This window comes from Stegastes partitus, unplaced genomic scaffold (assembly GCF_000690725.1).
Source record: "Stegastes partitus isolate 25-593 unplaced genomic scaffold, Stegastes_partitus-1.0.2 Scaffold944, whole genome shotgun sequence".
NCBI lineage: Eukaryota > Metazoa > Chordata > Actinopteri > Pomacentridae > Stegastes > Stegastes partitus.
Window position 1 is genome coordinate 176,528 of NW_007578675.1, and position 25,196 is coordinate 201,723.

Sequence of the window (25,196 nt, forward strand, 5' to 3'; positions counted from 1 at the left end):
ATGTGTTTCCGACCCTACAGCCTCTCTCACATCTCTATGTTCGTGCTATTTTCACTTAAAGCTAAAGCCCAAACACATGTTGTTTAAGGCGTGTCTCTCCAGAACTACTCTCTGGGAAATGTTATTGTTTCATCATGTGTCCTACATCACTGATGATGATGCATTGGTATTTAGAGGTTCGGCAAAACTGATGCTGGTGAGGACAGAAAAAAAGTGTTCTCATGCTGTCACACTAATAGAGCAGGTAAGTTTCTTTATGTAGCACCTTAATATACACAGAAAAAGATAAAATACAAACTACAGCAGAATGAAATAAAACTGAATAAATTCAATAAATCAAAGAAATGCTACAAGTTAAATAAAATGCACATATATTTAATATAATATTTCAAACTAATTGACCTTAACAGCAGAATAATAATTAAAAATAAATAAAAACATGTGCAAGATAAAGTGTTCAATAAAATATAAAAAGAAATAATATTAAGTGGACAAAGTTGCAAAATAAGTAAGTATAACTACTGGCAGTTTAGACCAGACTTTATAAATTAAAACATATTAAATTAAAGCAGTGGGAAACTGAACTTAGTTTTATCATATGACGGCAGCTGGGGCAAATCTAACTTCCAGTGGGAGTTTGCTCCAGCAGTGGGCAGTATAATAACTAAACATCACTCTTCTGGTCTGGTCTGAACTCTGGGCAACACTAACTGACAAGTCCCTGCACATCTGAGAGACCTTCCAGGCTTCAGGAAACATCCCTGTGGTTGGACTTTGGGCCCAGACCATTCAGAAACTTATAGACAATAAGTAAAGTCATATTCACATTAGTAGTCACTGTTCTAGTAATACTGAAGCTGATGCAGGTGAGAACAGAGTGTTCTCATGCTACTATCACACTGAAGGCTCTGATGTGTTTTACTGGGTGTATAAACTTTCCATTTGTGTTTTCCCTTTGGGTTTTTTTTTTGTTGTTTTCTTTTCAAAACCTTTTGTAGAGTTGTGTGGGGAGCAGTGTTTGGCTGTACAGCATGAGTTTGTACAGGAAAATACAAGTCAAATCATTGGGTATAAATTACCATCATTGTACTTACGAAACACAGAATTAGTCAAATGTCACAAATATATTGGAAAAATACAGATTTGCTGCACACGTCAGAGTACGGTGGAGGTTGGGTATTACAAATGTTATCATCGATGTCCAAATTTCCTACAACTTATGTCAGCGTTTCTGTACTTTACACTTTGTTCTGTTTGCTATGAACCAACTTTAGTCATTCAGTTTCAAGCTAGAAAGCAGATGTGTTTTAAATAAGCAAATCGGATCAGTGGAATATTTTTAACGTAGCTTTTAAGATTCTTAAAATCACGTTATTACATGTTTACAGCTCTTAACTGAAGATGCAGTAGAGACAAACAACGCAGGTGTTTTGTTCAACATTTAGAACACATTTCAAAATTCAGTGTGACATATTTATTTCTTTAGAAAGCTCTGAGTCATTTTCCCACCCAAAACTTCCGATGAAGTCATGTGGGTCTGAACAATGTTTGGCCTCATAGCACAAGTTTAAAGATTGGCTGTTGCTTACTAAATTGTTCATAATGGTTCATATATTTTACTATGCTGTACTACACTAAAGCACTTTTTGCAAGCACATGAAATCATCAGTTAATCATAAGATAAGATAAGATAAGATAAGATATAAAAATGAACAAGAAATATACATGAATACTGTAACTATTTTATTTGTGAAAAAATACTGATATTGCAAAGATTCTTCTGTCAATATTGTACATAGTAGTCGTTTATTTAATTCACTGACAAACAAACAAATAAAATCCATTCAGTATAATAGAAAACAAAAGTTTCCAACTTCTGAATGTAAAGGGAGTAGAAAGAAGAATAAACGTATGTAATCTACCCCTTTATAACAAACAATCAGTTACAATAAGCATTAAAAACGAACAAAAATATTATTTTAGATGTGCAAAATATTAAAAAAATGAGCACATGTTTGAATGCATGTATGTTCATTGTGCAAAATCTACAATTACTGTAGCAAGAAAACACAGAACATGCCAAATGATCAAGCTGTTGTATTAAATTTACTGCAAATAAACCTGATTTGCATCATCTCACCACAGTAGATGCTGATTAACACAAATGTTAGATGTCTCAATTTCCTATGACAAACTAATTTCACCATTTGTGGCACTTTCACGTCCTTGTTTTACCAAGCTCATCCGTTTGGTCTGACACAGCTTCATTCATCCAATTGTATGTGTCTAAACTAATTCAATAGGACCATTTTAACACGTGTGACAGCGAACAACGAGCAAACTGTATTTCATCATGTAAGTTGGTGTAATATGCCACCTCTGCTGTACAATTTACACATATTTTTTTGCGTTTTAGCTCTTAGTATTCAGTGTCAATCGATGTTTTGCGGTGGAACTAAATGTATTTTAAATTGCGTAATAGGTTTAGACACATCTGAACCCTTCAAGTCTTCTTTCTGGGTTATTCTCGTCTTCTCAACGTATTTCGGTTAGGTTCGTTCGTTTTTCGTTGTGCACTGGTATACAGTCACATGACAGAAAAAAAGCTACGTGTTAAGTGTGCGCTCAGTGTAGGGCGGGCGGCGCTGTGACACAGAACAAGTGTCCACTGTGGTGGGTTGTCTGCCATCATCAGCGGGGATCAGTTGGCTAGCGGAACAACAGCAGCAGCAGCAACAGCAGCAGCAGCGGATGGTACAGATTCGGAGCCCGAAACCGAGATTTGTCACCGTGTCCAGCGTTCATGTGAAACAAAAGGTAAAGTAGCCGTTTTGTGAACGCCGACAGCCCGTTTCTTTACGATAATGTTAGCCGGGAAAGCTAACTGACATATGTGCCGTTTGCGTTAACTCCGGCAACAACGATGTGTTAGCTGTTAGCTAGCTTGTTCGACGGAAACGGATTTGTCATGGATTAGCTAAAATGGTTAACGGTGCATCGCAGTACTACAAACGTGAAGGAGAAAATCTTTAAGAAGTTGGCGCTTTAACCCCGCAAAAATCACGAATAGCAATAATTGTGGCTTTTAGCTGCTATTTAAATTCTTTTTTACTAATTGAGTTTAGCGGTTCGTGTTTAGCTAGAAGCTGCTTAACGAGTCGTTTCCTTTATGAATTAGCATGTGAACAAGATTAGTTCTGAACGTCCGGGCTGCATCTTAGCCTCCTTGTGTCCATCAGTAATCGTGATATTGGCTTGCCACTAGTATTGTGCAGCTTCCTGAAGCCTGTTTGGGATGTACATGTTTGTGTAAGACATTATGTAACAGTTCTACATGTGCTCATGTTGTTATTTTCGTTGGTACCCAGATAAGTCTGTCGTGCTTGTTGAGGGGCAGATGAATTTGAGAGGTGAGCAAATCAGTCAGTAGCCAACAGCTGCTGGGTTCAAGGACAGGCAGTTCATAATAGACAGAAAGAAGGTTTTCTTCAGTGGACATCTCAGTCTCTGGTTTTTCCAGGGACCTGAATGTTGAGAATAGGTTTTCAGACGTTCACTTAGCAGTTAAAGTGACTGAGAAGCTCAACTTAACTGACCTACAATAAGATTAAAGCTGCATGGATTGATCAGTCAGTGTTCACCAATTGTATAAATTCCCAACTGTTTTGATAGTGAGAGGAAAAAAGTGCAAATTCTTTGAATCCAACTTCTTAAATTTGAATGTTTTGTTGTTCCTTTACTCCTCTATGGCTGTAAACTGAATATTACTGCTGCAACTAATGGTTATTTTCATTGTCAGTTAATTTGTTGATTATGTTCCCACTTAATAGTTTAGCTGTTTAGTAAATAAAAGTTCAGAAAATGAAGGACAATGTCAATTTGTGTTTTCCAAATCCCAAGGTGACGTCCTCAAGTGTTTGTTTTGTCCACAGATAGTTTATTGTCACAGTGGAGTCACAAGTCTAGAAAATATTCATATTTTTTTGGGCTTTTTTATTTGCTTTGCTGTAATCAATTAAATTACCAATTACCAAAATGGCTCTTAAAGTTATTACGGTAGAAGTTGACAAATTAGCACTTAATTATTGCCAATCTACAAAGTACTTATGGACTGAGAACAAAGCAAGACATTTGAGGACGTCATCTCAGGCTTAGGGACACACTAATCAAAATTCAATTCAAAATTTTCAAACACTGCGACCCTAAATAAGATATCCCAAGAATTTGCTCTGGGACCATTTTGTCAAGTTTTTTTTTTTGGTTATTCAAAACCAACAACACATTAAGCAAAACATTCAGTGTGTCTGATCCATACAGTAACACATTTGTACTCATCTCTGTCAGGTGACTTTGTCTTGTATGGAATGACAACCTCACAGAGATATATTGGATCCAAACCAGCCGGTAAGTTGACACTCTGCTGCCAAAATGCATAAACTGTGCGTCAGTTCCCCGTGCGCTGATACTGATATACTGCTCTGTCGCCGTTGTCCCTTTTCACAAATATACATTAGCTCGGTTTGCTGACATGGAGTGGCAGACGCCAGCTGTGTCAGAGAAGTTCCAAAGCCGTTTTGGCCAGCGGCCTGGAACATCGGACAGCGGGGACACTGGTCTTGGCACCTCAGCATCTGACAGCACAGAAGGTGATGACTTTTGCTTGCTCTTCCTCTGCCTGAAGCATGTGTTGTGTAACATTGTTTTGAAGACTGCCTGTCAGCAGTGGAGCTCCACTTTGCTTTTTGTTTATTGTACCCTGCTGAACACATGAACTGTACATAATATTTGCTTTACAACATGTTTGTTTACCAAGCTGAGTTGAAGTTGTATTGTGTTTAATGCAGTGAGAGACGATGCATAGCCTTTGGCCTCAACACCTTTTGTGTGCTGAAGCTGGAAAGACCTTATGTTTGTGGTCTTCTTTCTTACGCTATTTATAGAGTGAGGAAATGTTCACGATCTAGTATGGGTGCTTGGGAGATTTACAGAGGTACAATAGATTAGAGTTACAGCGAAAAATGACCCAAGGCGCTGCTTCACTGCTCGGCTGTTCGGGATAATTGAGAGGATGATGTGTTGGGATGCCAGGAGTAGACAGCTAAATGGGGACGGGACTTTGCCTGTGATGTGGAATGTCACGTTCACTGTTTTTTGTAGTTGCCCCTGACCAATTACTCTGTAGTGCTCTAGAGAAATTGTTTCCACCTGTGTGTCTGTCCATCTGTTTTTTTAAAATATTATTGTGCTTTAAATGGGAACATCCCAACAGTGATGGTGCTTTTGTGTTTGTGCTGTATTTGTTCATGTTCACGATGGGTGGAAAAAATGATAGACTCAAAGGTTCCATGTAGTAAATGGTCAGCTGGGATGGGTGGTCCCTGTTTCCACAGGAAACGCTATGAAATAATAGGCTGAAAGTTTATCAAGAGAGTGTCTGCACTGTAGGGTTTGAGCTTCACAAAGCTGGTGTTTATGTCATGACTGCCAGGCAACTTCATAGAAATGTTTGTCAGACGATAAAGCCCCATAGACTGTGTGTTTTAGTGCTTCCCTTATCACTATGGTGACTTAAACAATGTCTGCTGCTCGCCTCCAATCACTAAACCTTAAACAGAGGGTGTGAAGAACAATTAGTAGTGTTGATGGATAAATATCTTCCAAAGACCTGAAAACAGTTATTCTTAAGGTTTACAAGCTCTGAACACTGATCCCTGAGCTCAGGGCTGGTACGGCAACATTCCTGGAAGGATCGAAGTTGCAGTCAAGCACATGGTTGTCAAGGCTGTTATTCTTTAATGTCAACCTGTTGCTAGGTTTGCATGATTTTGTGCAACCCTCGTTCCATTCATGTTGTTTCTGGTGGTTCTTTAAATATATTTCCTTTATAGCTGTTGTCCTAATGTAGGATTTTCCGAGGTCTTTGTGGGGGGACTGCATGACAGCAAGCCTGATCAGTCTGCGTGCAGTAAAGGCAATGTGTCTGTGTTAACTTATTTGATAGAAAACTAGGTATTTTCTTTTTATTTAGACCATTTGATGAACAAAAGTATCTGCTGTGCTCAAGTAAATAAAGCCTAAGTTAAGAAAACTGGGGGGAAGAAAAACATGCATTTTTTTTAAAACTATGTCAATTCTTATCATCTCAGCACTAGTAATTCTCTTCTGGCGTTCTCTTAAACCCCTTTGAGGGCGCACAACATCCTCTGTGTAAGAAAAACTCGGCAGTGTCGAAATTATCATAATTGCTACTGACTTCGTCCAGGCGCTTAGACTGACTGTTAACCCCAGGTTTATCCACAATCAGGACTTCTGTAGAGAACACTGTGTAAAGCAACAAAGCAACCAGCTTTAGTTTACCAGATGTTTAAAAACCAAATGAGAACAAATAGGCTTTGGGTATTTCTTGTTATTTTATTCACCTCCCAAAGGCAGGAATGTCTGTTAAGCAAACATCAAGCAAATGTTCATCTGACAGAGTAGTTTAGACTTGTTCTAGCCAGCCACGAATCAGTGGAGCCCGGAGGCTTGTTTTGTGCTCTTGAAAACTTAATGTTGCTTCCATTATATTTTTTTCCTCATTGCTCATCACTATTTTCCACAGCTATTGTGCGGCGTGTATGATTTGAGAAGGTTGTGGATTAAACTGAGCAGGAAAAGCGTATCCCATTCAGCCTTTGACTTTGGATGTACACGTGTGATGTGTGTTACAGTGGGAGGAGGCAAGGTGCTTAAATAAGCGGCACCCACAGATCACTCTGTAACTTGAGAGGTGGGCTATAAATACCCCTAACCTTTCCTGTGTATGCCTGTTTGTATGCGTTTGCTCGGTGCTCGGTACAGGCTGGTTTTGCTGTTTGCGGACAATACAGCTTTGGGCACCAGGCCTGCTTGCTGCGCAGCTGTCAGTCGTTGCTTCAGAAATCGTTTCAGCGCTTCCCGGAAATGCAGAAGACCGTTTTCTATTTTGATTTAAAGCGGTGTGCAGCTCTACTCACCTCAGTACAGTTTTAGAAAAAATGCCACAACTAATAACATGCTTGCTGCGCTCGAGTGATTGCCTGGTTTCCACACTTCAACAAGTCTCTCAGGTTTGTATTGCTGCTGAAGACAGTTATGCAACTTGAAATTTTGTTGAGGCTTGTGAAGATGTTTGGGGGTTGGTTTTCGGGATCTTGCTGTCTTGCTGGAGTTCTTTGTGAGCTTGTGGGATCTCTGAGGTTTTCAAATGAAGCAGTGACATTTTTGTGCATGCTCGATGCAGCGAGCTCAGTATGTATTCTGTAGAGTGATCCAAGGGCACTAATCTGTGTATGTTATCAAGGGAATAGCTATCATCACACTAATTAAAAAGGAGGACCCTTTAGGGCTTGCTGTTCTGTTTTAACAGAATTCTACAGTGAATTATAATTGTCTTACATGGTACCAGCTTTATCAAGACAGCAAACGCATGACATATTTGTTTATCGTGTAATACAGAGCTTTTATTCTGTGCGTTGGTTTAAGTCTATTATAAGCCTATTCCCTGGGTTGAGTCAGTCAGAGCCAGTTAATTCTTTCAGTGGTGACACCTCATCATCAAAGTAGGCCACCCATAAACCGTGCTGCATCTACTTTACATCGCTGACTGAAAATAGCGGAAATGGCCTGCAGTCGTGCTCTAGATATTCTGCACTGATTTAACAAGGCACATTTGTATATTGAACAGGGAGTGGGTTATACCTAATGTAAATTCTAATGATCCTGTTCTTTTACTCTTTCAGATTTCTGCAGTTCAAGCAGCAGCCCTTCTTTCCAGCCCATCCGCAGTCAGATCCCCATACCCACTGCACATGTCATGCCATCCACGGCCGGAGCCCCGGCCTCGAAGCCCCAGGCATGTGTCCAGGAGGACTCCCTTTCCTCACTTGATGGTCATAGGTCTTCCTCAGGCTCCAGAACCCCAAGCGGCACCACGTCAAAGTCTTCCTCTCTCTCCAAATCAGCATCTTCGCCCAACTTGGACGCTCAGGTTGGTGTGGGAGGGGATCCTGTGGGACCCAAGCCAGACTGCCTGAGCCGCTACCGGAGCCTTGTCAATGGGCTGGACCACTCGCTTTTCCCCACAGATCACACCCGGGTGGATGAGGGCCAGAGGTTTGACACTCCTGCTGTGGAACCTACACTAAATCAGTCGGTGCTGCTGGGGGGGCTATGCCCTGATGTCAGACTCCGATTACAGGCGACCGGGATTAGAGACACCCCAGACTGTGTGTCTGAGGCCTACAGAGGAGTTATGGAGCACAGCTATAAGGTTCTGCCTGAAGCTAGGCCTGGCGTTCCTGGCACAGCAGAAGCCTCTAATCAGAGGGGCGGTCAGCCTGGTGCAGCCGGATCCGCAGGAGTTTATACAAGCCCTCTCAGCTTGCAGACACAGGCTCTGCTGAGGGAGCATGCTGGCTCCAAGGGTTATGAGCCATTGCGGCAGGACAGATGTAGTGAACTTTCAAGCTGGCAACAACAACAGCAGCAGAAGCAGCAACTGGAGAGTTTACGCCTTCAAGTGGAACAAATGCAGGTAAGAGCTTTTCCTCAATAGAGAATTTTACAAAATTAGTGGTAAAAAAAAAACTAACAACTTGCAACTATAGAGGTTGTTTTACTCGTTTCAGAACTGATTTCAGAACTGTCGCAGCTCTGATTGGATCATAGTATTGAGGCTAGACTTTGATGTTGCTCATTCACGTACTACATCTGCTGGGTAATGAAACAAACTTGTTTTGACTGCTCTGAATAGGTTGAAGTGCATTCTCTAAAGAAAAGTAAAGACCATTGGTTTAGACATGTGGGGCAGTTGGTCATCTGTGGGCATTGAAATTTGGCCAGAAATTTGTTTCCTGTACACACACTGTATATAGGTCAATGCCGCGAAAATGACGTTCCACTGAGCGAAGCCTGCAGGCATACAGACGATGTGTCCTATTTTAAAGGAGGATTTGTCAAATCAATCGGCCAAATTAAACTCACAAGAACTTCAAAGGATTTTGTGCTGTCTGTCAGATCAATTTTATTACATGTTTAATTAGGAAATCCCATGTTTTGTTAACTTTCGACAGCTTATCGCTGCTTCCCTTTTGCAGTCAGGAAAAAGCTGTCAAGTGGTAAAAAGCTGTTGCCCAACAGCACATTTCAGAAATGCTGTCATTCGTTTTATGGCAGATGCTGACTGAGTGCTACTCGAGAGACTGTTGCAACTTCCACATATTGTGCTGATACATGAACTAGTACTTTATCGCTTAAGCACAAGTTTGAGTAACTTTTTGCTTAGTTGAGATTCTGACACTTGACAGAATTTTCAGTGCAAAATCTGACTGGACACATCCATGATTTTACTGTATGAAGAAGCTGTACGGCTTCTTGCAAAGTGTAGCTTTGATGCTCATTCGAATATGAAATGTTCTGAAAGGTGTGATTTAAGTGCGGCCCTGACTGATTGATGGAGGACATGTTTTTAGGCTCTTTTTTTGGTATTTTTGAATCATCTAGTTTTGATTCTTTATACCATTTTTTCAGTAAACAACTTGCAACCATGCTAAATGTTATGTATGTGCAGTGGATATTTCTAAGCTTTCAGGGCTGCAAGCTATCTAAACTGTTGACTTTGTGGAAATTAGGTTTTTACAATACACCTTATTTGAAGTTGCAAAAGTAAAATAGATGACAAGTGGCTACAAAAGCCACATGAAATCATGACAGTCCTGCAAACTGTGACGTGAATAATTTAAGTGTAAGTGAACCTGATGCAGTTTACCAAACTTTCATTACTCATAATGGTTAGCTGCCTCCATCCATCTTCATTACCAATCCAGATATTTTATTTACAAGTAAGTTTCAAAAAAAGGACTGCAGAGGAAGTTGAGGCAAAAGTGTGTGAGCTCGACTCTATGCAGTGTGTCCCTGTTGGGTCGCTAATGCTAGCTAGCCATCTGTCTGCACATATCACACTGATGTTGCCAGTGCAAACAGTGCAAATGAGTTAGTGAAGATCATTTTTGTCCTGTCTGTGCTCAAAGTGATCATTAAAGTGGGAATCTGGTGCTGACAGTTGTTGGGTAACTGCATGGGATGCTATGTTTGGTGGTGGTGCAGAACTTTTTTATTGTTGCTCAGTTGTTTTGCGCTTCTACTCCTAAAAATGTCAAAAAGTAAAGTTTTTGTCATTTTTGCATTTGGCTATGAAAGAAAATCTTTGGTCAATGGATATAAATGTAAGTGAGACTTTATTAATATAGCACTTTCTAAAACACACTGTTACAAAAGTGCTTCATACACATACAAAAAAAGTGTTTAGAATATTTTTGCAAGTTACTTGATTGGATAATGAAACAATGCTGAAAGTAAAATACTTTCAAATAGATCAATTCTTAGGAGTGCTTTAAGTAACATTGGTATTCATGTAATGTAACTGGAACATGCGACGGCATTGAATTGAATGGAAACCAGTGTGAATCCAAAAACTACTATTCAGTACTACTACATCAGGAGATCAATGCCAAAATCCACCCCTAGCAGTGATATTCTTTTCTGAAATGAAACTGGCACTGCTAAATACCCATCCTTCAGTTTCATTACTCTGAATCACTGATAGCTCTTTGAAATTGGCCCACTGTTATTTACAAAAACAATATGTTGCTCTGTTGTCAGTTATAAAAATAATTAGATCATGTGGTCACGAGGAAGGGTAACGAAGGCTGGAGGTAATTCATGAGCTGCCTGCATCTTGTTTTGTGCTTTGATCTATCTTTAGTTTTGTCGTTGCAACTCTTGTATTTGTGTATGCTGTACACTGTTGGAGTTGTCCTAAGATAAGATGGAAAGCTGTCAGCCATATGCTCAAAGTTGTGCATCACCTTTGCATGTTTTCTCTATATGATGCAGCTCTAACTGGTAATGACATTTACAATTGTCGGTGTTTCTGTCTCTTTTGTTGCAGTTAATGAGTGCAGGAGTGGGTCAGTACCCATCTTTGTACTCAACGCCAGTCGCCAGCCACTCAGACTCTGGCAAGTGGGACGCTTTGGTAAAAGCCAGTGAGAGTCTGCTGAAGGAGAAGGAGCTTATCATTGAAAGGCAAGTGTTTCTGATAGATTTACTGCTCATGTTGTGACTTTGTAGAAAAGGATTTGTTGTGTTACCACAATGAAATTAAATAAATACTGAGTTGATATTTTAGTATTATAAGATTTTTGAATGGGGAAATTTTGAATTTAGATGTACCTTCTTGTGTTAGTAATGCTTGGATCTTGCCCTCGATGCAGACAAAAGCAGCATATGACCCAGCTGGAGCAACGTCTTAGGGAAAGCGAGCTGCAAGTTCATGGAGCCCTCCTGGGCCGAGGTGCTTCTTATGGGGATATGTGTATGCTGCGTCTCCAGGTTAGTAAAAAAAAAAAACCCTGACACCACAGTGTTATACTGCTGACATCTTGACAGATTATTCACCCCTGAAATACTCATCTGAATCTTTTATATCATTTCATGTCATTGCAGGAGGCTCAGAGGGAAAATGCATTCCTGCGGGCGCAGTTTACGGAGCGCACCGACTGTGTTGCCCTGGAGAAAGCAGAGGCAGAACGCAGACTGGGAGCAGTTGAGGCTGAGACGCGTCGACTAATGGACTGTCTGAAGGAAGCCTGTGAGAGACATGCGGAGGAGATGAAGAAACAGGAAGAGAGGGTTCGTGCTTACCTAACACGTGTTCCTAACAGAAGTGTTGTGAGCAATGCAACCACAAAATGACAGGAACAAAAAGACTTGTTTAAATAATGATGATGAGCTTTGCTTCTGCTTTAGTGGAATTAATGGATTGAAAACTGCATTTAAATGCTGTCTAAAGTTCTGCTCCAACAGTTCCAAACTAAATATTTGAGTTCCTCTAGCACAGGAAACCTTTCTCTGCGCATAGGAACAAAGATGTAGAAAAAATGACTTTCAACCTTAGGGGACTAGTAGATAATAAATAGTAAGTGTAACTGTAGGCTTTAATGAGGAGCTCATGTTCTCTAAGCAAGGTGAAAGAAAAATGCTAATGGACAATTCATGCTTTACTTGTCGGCAAAGGTCCACATAAATGTTCTCATGCCCAACTCCACGAGGTTTTGCATGAATCCCTCTGCAGACCAAATATTGTGACCCCTTGTACTTTCAGCACTGCAGGCATGCCGACTGCACATGTGCCAGAAAACAAATGGTGCTCAGAACAAATGCTTGCTATGAGAAGAAGCTGTGCATGGAAATTCTCCATCATCCGCACCTTTGTAATTCGTCATTGAAGAATTGTAGTTCAAGTTGCTGCTGCCAGACTTTCGGAGCACTTTGAGTTGTAGCTACGTGCAAAGTTCTAAATTCTCCATAAAACCTGTGCTACATGCACCCACTGTGTTAACATTCATACAGTCCTACAGCCCAATCTGTAGCTACCTTCTATATCCAGAGACATCCACGGGAGCCCTGTGTGTTTTACTGTGTTCATTATGAGAGACAGCACGACTGTCTACAAAGCAGACCAATTATAGTTTGAACAGAGTTGTGTGTAAATCCACTGTCAAAGTCTGCATCAGTCTGTGACTTATTAGTCATTGCATTTGGAGCAACTACTTACCACTTATGTTTATATGTGCAGATCCGCAGTCGCGACAAGCACATCAACAACCTAAAGAAGAAGTGTCAGAAGGAGGCCGAGCTGAAGAGAGAGAACCAGCAGCGTATCGAGACTCTGGAGCGTTATCTGGCTGACCTGCCCACCCTGGAGGACTACCAGAGCCAGAACAAGCAGGTTAGGACAGTTGGGCAGTTTCACTCTGATTGATTGCCTCTGTCCTGTGTCACTCCGCTCATTCTTTAAACCTGAATGTGTGTGTGTGTTTTTTGCCATCAGCTCTTAGAGGCTGAACAGCAGGCAGCTGAGCTACAAGAAAAAGTAAAAGAACTGGAGGCTGGTCTGGAGACGACACGCTCACAACTACGGGAAAAAGATGCACAGCTGGAGGAGCAGAAACGCCGGGAGAGAGACCTGCTGACCACCATTACTGAGTATGTACACAGTGGGATGTCTTCTCTTTGGCGTGCTGATTCTCTTCACACTCTGTGTACAAAGAGACAGTAATAACTCTGCATAATGAGCGTTCTGTGTTCTTATTTTTGGGTTCATCAGTATGCAGCAGCGGGTCCAGCAGGGCCTTGAGGACGGAGCCAGACTTCCCTCTCTGGATATTGAGAAGCTTAGGGGAGAGAACAACACTTTGAGAGAGGAGCAGCAGAGACTCAAAAAGGCATGCTTGAGTGTTTTTTTTGGGGGGTAGATGGGAGTTTTTAAGCTCTGGGGTACACCAGACATTTTCATTATGGAGGAACTATTTGTATCTGTTACATAGAATGGGTGTACAGCAAAATTTTACCATGTAGGACTACAGCGTTGCTCAAATGCAGGATTAGTCTCGAACAGGTTGAACCTGTTGACCTAGAAAGACCTCATTCCCTTTGTGTGTGAATTTACTGTAATTGTTGTGCCAAACTGAAACGCATAAACTGTTGACACCATATGAATTATTTAATTTTTGCGTTTAACTCAAACAATTCCAGTTTCAAGCTGAGAGGAAGTGTGTGTTCAGTTGAGTTAAACCTACAGAGAGGTGTTCATTTGTATGGAAAGTGAAAGTAAAATGTTGCGGTTAAAGCATGTGCTCTGTAGTGGTCACCGTGCTCGCTGTGCTGATGTGTGCTGCACCTGCAAAGTAAATGCTACGGATTATAGACGCACGCTTTTCTCACAAGGTCATAGTCTCACAGTCCCAACAGAGCAGGGAGAAGGAGTGGCAGAATTTATTATTAAAATGAAAGAGTTAAGAAAACAGAAATAACCAACAGGTGCTAGTTTGACTGTTGAAACATTAGGTTCAGATCCTCAGTGAAATTTAGCCCTGCTGACAGAGTGCAGGCAAGATCTTGTCTGTAAGTTGTGCTTTCAAAATCTTTAAAATGTTTACTGTAGATGTTATCAGTGCAGATTGTGAGTGGAGTTAGATAAACAGAACGAAAAAAGATCCAGTGCAGTCTGGTCGGTTACAAGTTAAAGTTTACATTGAGAGATAGTGTTTTAAAGCTCACCGTGTCTCTTTGCAGGTCATTGAGAAGCAACACCGAATGATGGAACAGCTTGGTTCTCAGATTCAGGTGATTCTGTCATCACAGTGATTCTAGATGATCATGTGTTATCTGTTGTTTTGTAAAGCTGATTTAACAATTGCATTTCAATGTTTGTCTGCAGGCTTTGGAGGAGCAGATATCTCTGGAAGAGAGCGGCTCTCAGGCTCTCAGAGAGGAGGTGTTGGCCAAAGAGCACAACATGTTGGAGCTCCATACAGCCATGAAGGAGGTGAGATGGACTAATCTGGAAAAAAAAAAACATTCAATTTTTTTAGTTTGATGTGGAGAGAAGGTCTGAGTCCTTCATAACACCTGACTGCTTCATTTCTAACATAAACGCTGACGACTGTGTTGCAGCTGTCGGCCCAGAACCAGGAACTGATGGAGCAGAATTTGACGCTGCAGGAGCAGATGAGCGATCCGGAGCAGAGGAGCAGCAACCAGGCCTCTTCTGTCCTGCAGCCAGCTGGAGCTCGACTCACACAAAGGCTACACGTGGAGATCGCTTCCTGCCTCAGTGATCTGCGCTCGCTGTGCAGCATTCTGACCCAGAGAGCCCAAGGACAGGATCCCAACCTCTCCCTGCTGCTCGGCCTCACATGTAAGCACTGATGAAATTTTACTCTTTTTTTTTTTGGTAATATAATATGACTAATTCTCTAAGCCCTCATTTTTTGCTCCTGTCACATTTTTATTGACTGTTGACTCATTTTTCACTGCAATATAAAGTCCTGCATCTCTATGGACACAGCACAGCCATGGCTAGACGTAGAGAGAATCAAAAATGACTTTACTGCAGTATAAAAACACAAAAAGAGAAAAAACTAGGCGGGATTTCTTTGATTATTTATTTTACAAAAATGGGGGAAAAAATGGAATTAACGCATTAAACATTTTGCCCACAAGTGTTATTAATACTTTAAAAATGGTGTCTTTACATACTGTAGATCTTTTACTACAAACATTTTTTATTTGCTTTCATACTTTCATCTGCTCTGTTTAAACACAGCCTGCAGTTCAGATGAATCCATGAATTAAAAAAAAAGACTATTGGTCTCAGTTGAGTGAACTGTGGCCTCTTTTGTGCATTTTTTCCCCCAGAATTTGATATAAACATTTATTTTTTCGGTGAATTTCTAAATGAAACATGTAGAAAAATGGGATTTTCTTGATTTTCTTGTTCTGATTTTAAACGTTGGTTAATTTCTTCATAGAGACCACACTTCACACTTGATTATTTCAAGGACTGTAGGAAAATTCAATAGACAAAAAATCTTCCTTTTCGTGTCATTTTGGAGATTGTCGAACCTACCAGCAAGTTCTGGCATTCAGAGGATTGAATAATAATTACTTTTTAAGTTAGTGTAGAAAACTTGGGGTTAGAAGTAACACAGGATGAATCATTATGTCCTCATTATGTCTCCAGCACCTCCAACAGTGGCAGAGCAGGACGAGGACTGGATGAATCCTGAGGTGCTGCAGAAGAAGCTGGTGGAAGCCCAACAGCTCCGTCGTGACGTCGAGGAACTACGTAATGTAATACTGGACCGTTACGCGCAGGACATGGGAGAAAACTGCATAACTCAATGACCTTCGCACCCAGGTGATGAAGGAAGCTTGCAGAAGCTCCTCTTCACCTCTGAGGCATCCAACAGGCCTGTCGTTCAAGCCTACTTACTGAATGTCACAAAGAGGACTGGATTTTAATTTTCTTGAAATGAGGACAAAGGAAAGCCCAAATGGTTTAGCTTCTACTTCTCTCGACTGACAGAACGTCAGTCTCCAGCCTGCCTGTAGCTCAGAATCCTCCCAACCCCCTGGTGAGTTCATCTATTTCAGTCCAAGGGCTAACAGAAAATAACTTACCTCTAATACTTGATCCTTAAGCATTGTGTGTATGTGTGTGTGTGCGTGTGTGTTTTTTAAAAATGACATGATACTGTCGGTTACCAAACAGTCTTACGCTTTTTGTTCCACTCTAGTGGATGAACTCTTTGTGTAGAAGTCCCACAAATTTAATTTATTTAAATCCTAATTTCCCTCTTTAGGGGAATTATCCTAGAAGTGGTTGACAATCAACTGAAAATACTTTAACCTGTGCTTTTAACTGAATTCACGTAGAAATATTACTAATGCGCCATTATTTTTAAAATGGCCAACACTGTAATATTAGACTCTGCTGTGAGGTGTAAGACGTAACAGCTACCAAATCAGCTTCTCCACCAACAGGCCTACAACCGTTTTTAATACCAAAGAAACTCTGGTCGAAGCAGTTGTGCAAGTCTGTGAATGTTTGTGAACGCTCCTCTCTGCTGCAGGCCTGAATGAACACCAACATGTGCCTTCCTGTCACGTTTGCAACTACGATTCATTTCAGACCAACCACTAAGGGCTGTTTGCAGCTGGCTCTTCCAATATTCTCTCAGCGTATCAACCAGTAGGATAGCCAATACATTCCCTGACACTGAATGTAGTTAAAAGTTCAGGCCGCGTCACGAAGCTTGCGGAGGCCCCGACACTCTTTTTTTTGTTTTGTTGTTGTTCCTGCTCGATAAATAGGTAAAACTCACAAGTCTGTAGTATTTTCTCTGTGTAGATTTCATTTCTTGTTTGTAATGGCTGACTCGCATTCGACAGAGTGGTTAACTGTTTGATAAATGTATGACTGAGAACAGTATTAATCTTCAGTATTATTTATTTGTTCGTTTGCATTGACAACTCAGTGTGAAAGCTTTCTGGGTCCTCCTAATGTGTTGCTATAATAATGTGCTAATGTGTTTGAGCAAACTGTGTGTAAAGGTCCCATGAAGTGGCGTCTAGATTGTAATCTTCGTCTGTGGTTTGATGTGTTTGATATGAGGCTGGATGTCTGGGAAGAGCTGACTTTCTTCAGGTGTTTTAATCCCACAGTAGTGACGATGATGATCGGAGGGGCTGGCTGGATCACCCCCAAATCACACGTCACTTTGTACTAGATGGAATTTTATATTTGCAGGATAAGCCATTAAAAAAGAAAAAAAAAAGAACTTGACACTTTACTGGACGAGAAAGGGATTCTAACATAAAAAATATGCAACAACACACCCAGGGACACACAAGCCATTTCTCATTTCATGGGACCTTTAAACTGAAGTAGCACAAGATTTATCTTTGAAAAGTCAGGCTCTGCATGCCTTAACATCTCAAATGTTTTGCAAAAGGGAAAAAAAGACGTTTATATTTTCATACTTTTGTCTTTGTTTGTATTTGCATATTTTAGAAATAAAGATTTCCAACATTTGGTTTTGTTTTAATTTGTTTCAAGCTTTATTTTTTTTTCCATTTTGATCGATTTTATCTGCAGTATTTTCATTGGATCAAGTACCAATTTTATGTAGTTAAAGCAGGATTCTTCATGTATAACAAACATTTTTATTCATCAAATAGTCAGAGATTACTGGAGAATGCATAGATTTCTGTCGAATAAGGTGACACAGACTCATTATGCCTAATGTCATTCTTAGTCACTCCCCAAAGGCCCGTTCTGAGACGTGACATACCCTTTAGGGATGCACCAGTTTCATTAGATTGGTATCGACTGTGATGTTATTAATTGGATTGGGAGTCAGGCGTGACATGACAGATCCACATAGCATACTGCTAGTTTTGTCAGTGTCATTATATGTGTTTTTTTTTTCTCTACCATCAGTTTAATTTATTCATGTTTTTGAGGCCACAGCAGTCTGTTATATAAAAATGTTCCTGAAGGAGTTCCTCGTGGTGACACGGGGAAAAGCAGCGCTTGTATTGGATCTGTATTCTGTATCAGAAAAGCCTTGAGGCATCAAACGGCCTTTAAAAAAAAAAAAAAAGTATTTTTCCTCTTTTTACCAAGATATCTTTTTGTGTCCCAGCTGGAAAAGCACAGTAAAAGAATGAATATAAGCTTTTCCTCACTGCAGAGCCATCTTCAGTGGTTTTGGTAACACCTATGTATATTTCTGATTGCCTGTATCATTACAAAGGCCTGATAAAATACTTTAATCTTACAAAGCACTTATCTGACTGTGATGCAGCTGCTTCTGTCTACAGTCACCACTCTGGTTTGAAGTAACGTCCTACCCACAGAACTATGTTATTGGTCACAGGTCAAGACTTGTATCCAATCAAGGATAGATGGATAAGAAGGCTGTTTTCCACTGAAGGATCTTGCGGTCTGTTTTAGGGTAGCTGAACCTTTGTTCTGACTGCAGGAACCTCCCACAGAGAACCACTTGTAGGGTTATTTATCGGCGAGAAACAGTTAAAATCAGTTGACACTTTTCAGCTCTCTCGATGTCTTCGTTTCTTCTCTTCTGTAACATCACCACAAGCAAATTAAAATTCCCTTTAAAGGCTCGCTAGCTTAACAAACCTCCATCTTCTACTTCCTACCTGCTCATCACACTCAGCTACTATTGGTTGACATCTCTGTAAAATGTGAGATGGTATGATGGAACAGGAGCCTTAAAGGGCCACTTATGGGGTCATTTCCGTAAACATTAGTGCCGCTTTCCTGTTCCTGTGGCAGAAACTGCATAATCTTGGAAAAGAATCTCTTTTTAGTCACACATGTAAAACATCCTAGTAAATAAATAAAGGCCTTTCAATGAAGTTATGTTGGAGTTCAAATTTTTTTACTACAAATGTGCTCCACATATGAGGCTATGAGTCTTGTTGGTGACGAACAATCAGTGTCCACCTGAAGAACAACACACATGAACTGAACCCTGGTGGCTGCTGTAGAGGGCAGCAGGTCAGATTTAACCTTCTACAGCTTTATTGACTTCAATCACTGCACCACTGTGTCGCTTCTTTCGCAGCAGCAGATTTGCGTTTGTCGTGAGGCCACATGATCGGAGCGTCTGGCCGTCATCGTCGTAGCAGCGCTGCGGGTGCACGCTGATGATGTCATATCCGGGCAGACCGGCGCCTCTGTGGTGCAGACGAGCAGCCCGGGTCACATGGTGCAACGACAGAAGACAGTAAACCAGGGGTGTCGAATCCTGGTTCTCGAGGGCCGCAATCCTGCAAGTTTTAGATGTTTCCCTTCTTCCAACACACCTGATTCACATGATCAGGATCATTATCAGGCTTCTGCAGAGCTTGATGATGAGCTGATCATTTGAATCAGGTGTGTTGGAAGAGGGAAACATCTAAAACATGCAGGATTGCGGCCCTCGAGTACCAGAGTTTGACACCCCTGCAGTAAACAGTGCAGGAGGATGAAGCCTCGCCTGTGTTTGTCCAGATACGTCCGCAGCTGACCGACTGTTTCCGACGAGCACATTTTCACTGCGTAGGTGTGATTCCCGTCTTCTGACCTCATCTTGAGCGTGATGACGTCGTGAGCAGACGGCGGCTGGACAGCGTTGAATGTCTGCGTTCTAGTGAAAGAAACAAAAATGTGACTTTGTTTGTAAATGTTTAGGAAAAGTGGAATATTTCTCTCCTGATTCATCAGTAATTACACGTGTTGCAACACACTCATGAGCTCACGCTGCCGGTGGCGGTTTGCTCTATTTTTCAGATTAGTGCATTCAATAATCTCAATATTGATGATCACAAATTAGGATTTAATCAGGCTTTACATCAAGTATTCCTTTAACCCCTTGAATCCCTCCAGACATATTTTGTATGTCTAGGAACTTTGGAACAACTTCTGAAGCACAGTTCAGTGGATCAGGATGAGCTTGTTATGACTGACCCCCTCTGGTAAGTCAGATAATTGTCAGTTTACCACATGAATTATTTATTTAAACAAAACTGAGAATGAAAACTGCTGAATATGATTTTTTGCAAATAAGTATTATTCAGAGTAAGTAAAATATCTGTTTACTGCAGCAGATGTCGAGTCTTAACTGTTTAAAATACACTTCAAGGCAAAGTCCTACAGGTGAATAAAGAAACAAATAATACATATCAACATAAGACTTTCCCCAATTGATTACGTGCATTAAGACAATTTTCTTTTGTATATGTTATGATGTTATGTTTGACAATGCAAATGAGTTATTATCTCATTAACAATATTAAAATCTGCACAAATTTCTGAATAGAAATGTAAAAAATAGATAAAAGTAAGGTTAAAACTTCATTTTATTCATATGTTAAAGTCAAATGTTTTTATTATTAATAGAAGGGGATATGGGTTTCCCTTTTAATCACGCCATAAATCTACAAATACAAAATCAGCCGGGAAAAAAAATAAACAGTTATAACCATGTTTTTAGAAAGAATATTTTTATTTATTTATTTTATTTATTTATTTTTACAGATTTTAGTCAGCATATACTGTTTATTTTTTGGCTATTTTTTTTTAAACGAGACAGAATAAAGTGATTTGGATAAAAATATCACAATTTGAAGCTCAGATTTGGTCAGTTTTCCTCTTGGAGCTGCACGTCACACGTGATTTGTACAAGAATGTTCAAAAAGTGTAAAGTCAGCCGTTTCTTTCTGTTTTTACAGTTTCTGGCTCTGATGAATGATGTCACTTTTTTAAAAGAAAATACACGTTTTCAACCTAGCGGTGGGTTTTGAAGGTTAGATGATTCATAACCATCACAGTATGCTTACATAATGATCATTCTGTTTACCTCTCCGTCATTGCTTGCAGCGCTGGTGTGTCGATGAGGATCAGTGAGCTGCTCTGAGCATCAGGTGATGAACCCTGGTGAAGCAGAAAACGTGCATTTATCACCACCTGTAGAACAGGAGTCTCTGTAAACACAGATGGTTGTTGGTAGGTATCTCTGCTCACCTGCAGAATCGCTCTTAGAGGGTCTCTGATGTCAATCACTCGGCCGGCCTTCACCACCAGCTTTGGCAGCTTGTTCAGGAACTGATCTGTGGTCATCTTCTTACCTGTGGATTAAAGGACAACTGAAAACAATGAGAATAAAAACTGAGGATTTCTGCTGTAACAGAGTGACGTTTGCAAAACAGACCGGGTAACTGAGAGCCGGCTGGTTCCGCTTTCCTCCCACAAACAGCCTGTCCTTCACCAGGAAAGGCCTCCCAGGGGAGTCTGGACACAAACTCCTCATCTCGCCTGTCGTGAACCTGCACAAAGAATTCCTATCAAGACGCACGTTTGCATAGTGTTTGGCTCAAAAAAATTAAACTCACCTCAAACGGGACGCCATCTGGGAATCTTTCTTGAAGCTCTGATGGGAAATAGCCGTCCATCAGATCCTGCATGCACTGCTGCAAGAACAGAAAGAGAGTTTTACCCGAGAAAGGTCAGAAACTGAGTGTGTTTTCTCCAGTTTTAGGAAGCGAACCTGGGTGCTGTACTCCTGATAGGAACGGAAAGGGCCGTCGAACATGACGATGCCGTTGCCGTAGAGCCTCAGCTGAACAGGGTCCTTCTTGGCCAGCTGAGCTCCCGTCGCCGTCGTCTGCACAAAAGACTCTCCTTCCCCTGCGACAATGTTCAGATCCTTGATCCTCTGCAGCACCAGGTCAAAGTTCATGCGGAAGCTGCTGCCGGCGGAGGTGTCTGCAAAGGAGTCAGGTTTGTAAAGAAGCTCAGAGCCTGTAGAGATGAGATGGAGGTCTGTACCTGAACTGTGTGTCCGCTCACCTTCGACTGAATCTGTGGCCTCCTGATCTCCAACCCAGATCAAACCGTAGTCGCTCAGAAAGTTCTGCAACAAAGAGAGTTGCAGTAAACGTCCTCATTAACTCAAACATGATCCTGTTTTATTATCTCATCTTGCCTCCATTTCATCCACTTGATTCTGCAGCTCTCTGCACCTCCTTTCAACGTCCTCTCTACCATGTCCGCCGCCTAAATCCACACACAGACCGAGTCAGAATCACTTCTACCGAGGCCTCAACTGTGATCAAACACGTCGTACCTGATTCTTCCTGAACCCTCAGCATCTCCTCCAAAGCTGAAATCCTTTTATCCTTCAGAGGAAAACACAAAGTGTCAAAGCTGCCGTCTGACACTTTTAATATCCATCCAGAGGAGGAGGATGTGTGTGTTCTCACCTTGTGTTCTATGATCTGCGTTTGACTCGTCACCATTTTCTCCAGCTCGATCACTCGCTGCGCCATCGTTGTCATGAGCTCAAAGTCGCTCGGAGCAGCTGATTTAAAAAACACCCATTCATCCCTCAAAATTATTCTATTTGATGCAGCAAGATGAAACAAAAGCAGACTTCGGTGGGAATAGATTTAGATTGAAGTCAGATTACAGTTGTTATAGCAATAAATAAAAGAAGATGTACTGCACTTGGCATAGGATTAAATTCATGTTGCACCTTTTTTCTTTACGGGAGCTTTGGGCTTTGAAGTGGAGGCATCATTAGTGTGAGATGGAAGCGGAGGGCTGGGATCAGAGGAATCATCAGAAAGTAACGCTGTCCTAAATTCTAGAAATGAAAAATATGTTCAAAGTGGACACAAAAAAAGAGATGTGCTCATGATTTACAAGATACAAGGAAAAAACATTTCATTTTCTTCATTTTTGTGCCACTTTACACCTGACATTTTATTGACTTTTTATTCCACTTTTTAATCGTGACTCTCTAGCAGCACATACAGCTGAATATTAGTTGAATAATCAGTTATTTAATTGACAGAAACTTCACCTAAAAGCTATTTTGAAGATCAGTTCAGGCCTTTTTTTCTGTGTCCAGTTTGTCAAATGTGGGAACTTTCTGTTTTTTCCTTGACATGATTTAAAACAGTTAATTTATTTATAAAAGAAGACGACATAAGCAGCCACATGAAGGTGTCACATTAATGAAAACAGTCATTGGGTGTAACCTATACTTAAACGTGCCTTCGCCTCAATCAGCTTCTACACTCGAAATACTGTTTACACATTAAAACATGAGTAATTTATAATATATTTATTTTGTTTTTTTAATTTATAATATATTTATTTTGTTTTTTATTTGTATTTTTTTTCCCCTGTATTGAATAGTTGTATTCAGGTGCTGTTGCAGGACATTTTCTTTCTTGTGATGGAGTTTATTTGTTTGTTTGTTTGTTTGTTTGTTTGTTTGTTTGTTTGTTTTTACAGAGTGGTGTTTGTACTTTTATTTAACATTTATTTACATGTATTGTGCACTCTCCGGCTTCCTCCCACACAGTCCAAAAACATGTTGAGGTTAATTGGTGATTCTAAATTGTCCGTAGGTGTGAATGTGAGTGTGCTTGGTTGTCTGTCTCTAAGTGTAGCCCTGTGATAGACTGGTTACCTGTCCAGGTGAACCTGCCTTCACCCTGAGTCAGCTGAGATAGACTCCAGCCCCCCACGACCCTAGTGAGGATTAAGCGGTGTATAGATGATGGATGGATGGATGCACACTGCATAAAAGACAAATCTAAGTAATGAACTGGAACTTTTCATAGTGATATCAATTTTTTTTAACATTTAAATAATATTTTTTTTTCAGTAAAATGTAGGGAATTTTATGGTGCGTATCTCAAATTATCTCTGAGGCAAAACTTTTCACTTGAGTGGCTCTTAAACGCACCAAATATTTTACACCACAAGGTTTATTCCATCTGTGTTTTGAAGGTTTTTACTGATTAGTTTATTTGTATATAATTCACAGCCTGATTTATGGAAAGTTTTTTTTTTATTTTCTTTTTTTCTGTGTGTTCATGTTCTGTTTCATGTGATCTGTTACTTTCATAACTACGTTTTTACTGTATGACCTGTAATATTTTGTCTGGAATCAAACTGGACATGCTTTAAGTCTTGTTTAAAAGTTTTTAACAGTGAAATGATGAAGTAAAGGGCGTGTTGATCCGTGTCTGCAGCTTACCTTTGATCACATCCCTCCTGAAAGCCACCTTTTGTTTGCTCCTGCGGGACAAACACAGCTGGATGAAGTGATGCGTTCACGGTCTGTCCACAGTTGCACAATGAAGGAGAGTTAAGTCAGTGACCTACCGCTGCTCATCCAGAGGAACCTGCAAAGGAACCCGCCTGGTTTTCTTCAGCATCGACAGAGGTGAGCTCATGTTTTCCTGCTCAGTCCAACTCCTCAAGCTCCCAGACGTGTTCAGAGGGATTCCCCGTGTGTGTTTTTTTTTCTCCCCAGTTTGTTTGGACTCTGTTGCTATTGGCAACAGTGATCAGCTGATTTAAGTAGAAGCTGAAACTTGCAGGATTCCTGATTCGTCCACAGGAGGTCGCTGTTCTCTCTGCTCCACACTGTACGATATCATGTAAGGACTATATTTAGACCTGACATACATATTTTATGAGACTTTAAAACTACATTCCACTCAGTTTCAAGGAGAAATATTGCACTTTCTTATTCTCTAGATTGATTTGACAGAGATTTTTTTGCATATAAAACATATAAAGTGCTATAAAATATGATGCTTTATCATCCATTTAATTATTCAGCAGTAATTAGAAGCAGCTTGCAGCTATTCTGACTATGGCCTGCATGCAAAATGCCCCAAATGTTAGGATTCTACTTTCTAAGAGAATTTGCTGCATTTCCTTTCAGTTATTGTAGTAAGTGTATTTTTTTAAAATATATTTTTTGCAGCTGATGATGTTGCTTTGAACTATGGGTAACCTCTGTTTTATTCCTAGAATATTCAGCTGATTGACCCTGTTGTGATCATTCACTGCAGTTTTATAAAATAGTTTTTCAGACTTCTACAACAGTAAAATGCTGTTTGCACATTAATACAACATTAATATGTATAATAGTCTCTTTTTGTTGCATCGATCACTTCAGCTACATCACAATTTCTTGATTATAGTCCTACATATTCTTTACTTAACAGTTTCAATGAATGGATTCTATTTTTTAAGATCTAAATACTTCTTTCACCACACGTTTGAATGTGTGCGTAAAACTGCCATTTTAAGCAAGAAGCCATAAAAATGATCTTTTAATCAGGGTTTGCTGTGTTTTTATTGCTTCTGGGAAAAGCTTTTGGTGATTAGAGCCTTTAAATAGCTGTCTCCTCTCTTCTCTGGTTGCTTGCAGTCCATTCAGTCCTGAGCG

The 25,196-nt window shown here is 40.4% G+C and overlaps 2 protein-coding genes across 3 annotated transcripts in view; one reads left to right on the forward strand and one right to left on the reverse strand.

Annotated features, from left to right (window-relative positions):
• The window catches only part of cep85 (centrosomal protein 85), a 30,153-nt gene extending 12,903 nt beyond the window's left edge, over positions 1 to 17,250 (forward strand). Inside the window, exons 3-16 of one of the 2 annotated variants that reach the window (XM_008294127.1) lie at positions 2,706 to 2,817; positions 4,345 to 4,404; positions 4,515 to 4,646; positions 7,761 to 8,554; positions 10,970 to 11,106; positions 11,295 to 11,412; positions 11,527 to 11,712; positions 12,659 to 12,811; positions 12,914 to 13,068; positions 13,190 to 13,307; positions 14,158 to 14,208; positions 14,303 to 14,410; positions 14,539 to 14,782; positions 15,608 to 17,250. In XM_008294127.1, the coding sequence (XP_008292349.1) occupies positions 4,365 to 4,404; positions 4,515 to 4,646; positions 7,761 to 8,554; positions 10,970 to 11,106; positions 11,295 to 11,412; positions 11,527 to 11,712; positions 12,659 to 12,811; positions 12,914 to 13,068; positions 13,190 to 13,307; positions 14,158 to 14,208; positions 14,303 to 14,410; positions 14,539 to 14,782; positions 15,608 to 15,771 (2,400 nt within the window). In that variant the 5' untranslated portion in view covers positions 2,706 to 2,817; positions 4,345 to 4,364 and the 3' untranslated portion in view covers positions 15,772 to 17,250. Of the gene's footprint in view, positions 1 to 2,705; positions 2,818 to 4,344; positions 4,405 to 4,514; positions 4,647 to 6,725; positions 7,089 to 7,760; positions 8,555 to 10,969; positions 11,107 to 11,294; positions 11,413 to 11,526; positions 11,713 to 12,658; positions 12,812 to 12,913; positions 13,069 to 13,189; positions 13,308 to 14,157; positions 14,209 to 14,302; positions 14,411 to 14,538; positions 14,783 to 15,607 lie in introns of those variants that run through there. The other variant, XM_008294128.1, reaches the window with a different exon arrangement.
• A 1,615-nt stretch (positions 17,251 to 18,865) lies between these two features.
• On the reverse strand, positions 18,866 to 24,189 carry ubxn11 (UBX domain protein 11). Its single transcript, XM_008294137.1, has 14 exons — positions 24,119 to 24,189; positions 23,991 to 24,031; positions 22,473 to 22,583; positions 22,201 to 22,298; positions 22,056 to 22,116; positions 21,924 to 21,994; positions 21,788 to 21,851; positions 21,486 to 21,703; positions 21,331 to 21,408; positions 21,150 to 21,264; positions 20,963 to 21,066; positions 20,799 to 20,872; positions 19,432 to 19,586; positions 18,866 to 19,132 (listed from the first exon to the last, which is right to left on the reverse strand). The coding sequence occupies exons 1-14, from the start codon at positions 24,187 to 24,189 to the stop codon at positions 18,963 to 18,965; spliced, it is 1,431 nt and encodes a 476-aa protein (XP_008292359.1). The 3' UTR covers positions 18,866 to 18,962.
• Between the last annotated feature and the right edge of the window lie 1,007 nt (positions 24,190 to 25,196).

What these genes read in the sequence shown, in the direction of transcription:
- ubxn11 (XM_008294137.1), bottom strand. Translation starts at nt 24,189, where the DNA reads ATGAGCTCACCTCTGTCGATGCTGAAGAAAACCAGGCGGGTTCCTTTG. An exon ending in ATCAAGTGGATGAAATGGAG is followed by an intron (nt 21,852 to 21,923) that starts GCAAGATGAGAT and finishes TCTTTGTTGCAG; the next exon opens with AACTTTCTGAGCGACTACGG. An exon ending in CAGATGGCGTCCCGTTTGAG is followed by an intron (nt 21,265 to 21,330) that starts GTGAGTTTAATT and finishes TTCTTTGTGCAG; the next exon opens with GTTCACGACAGGCGAGATGA.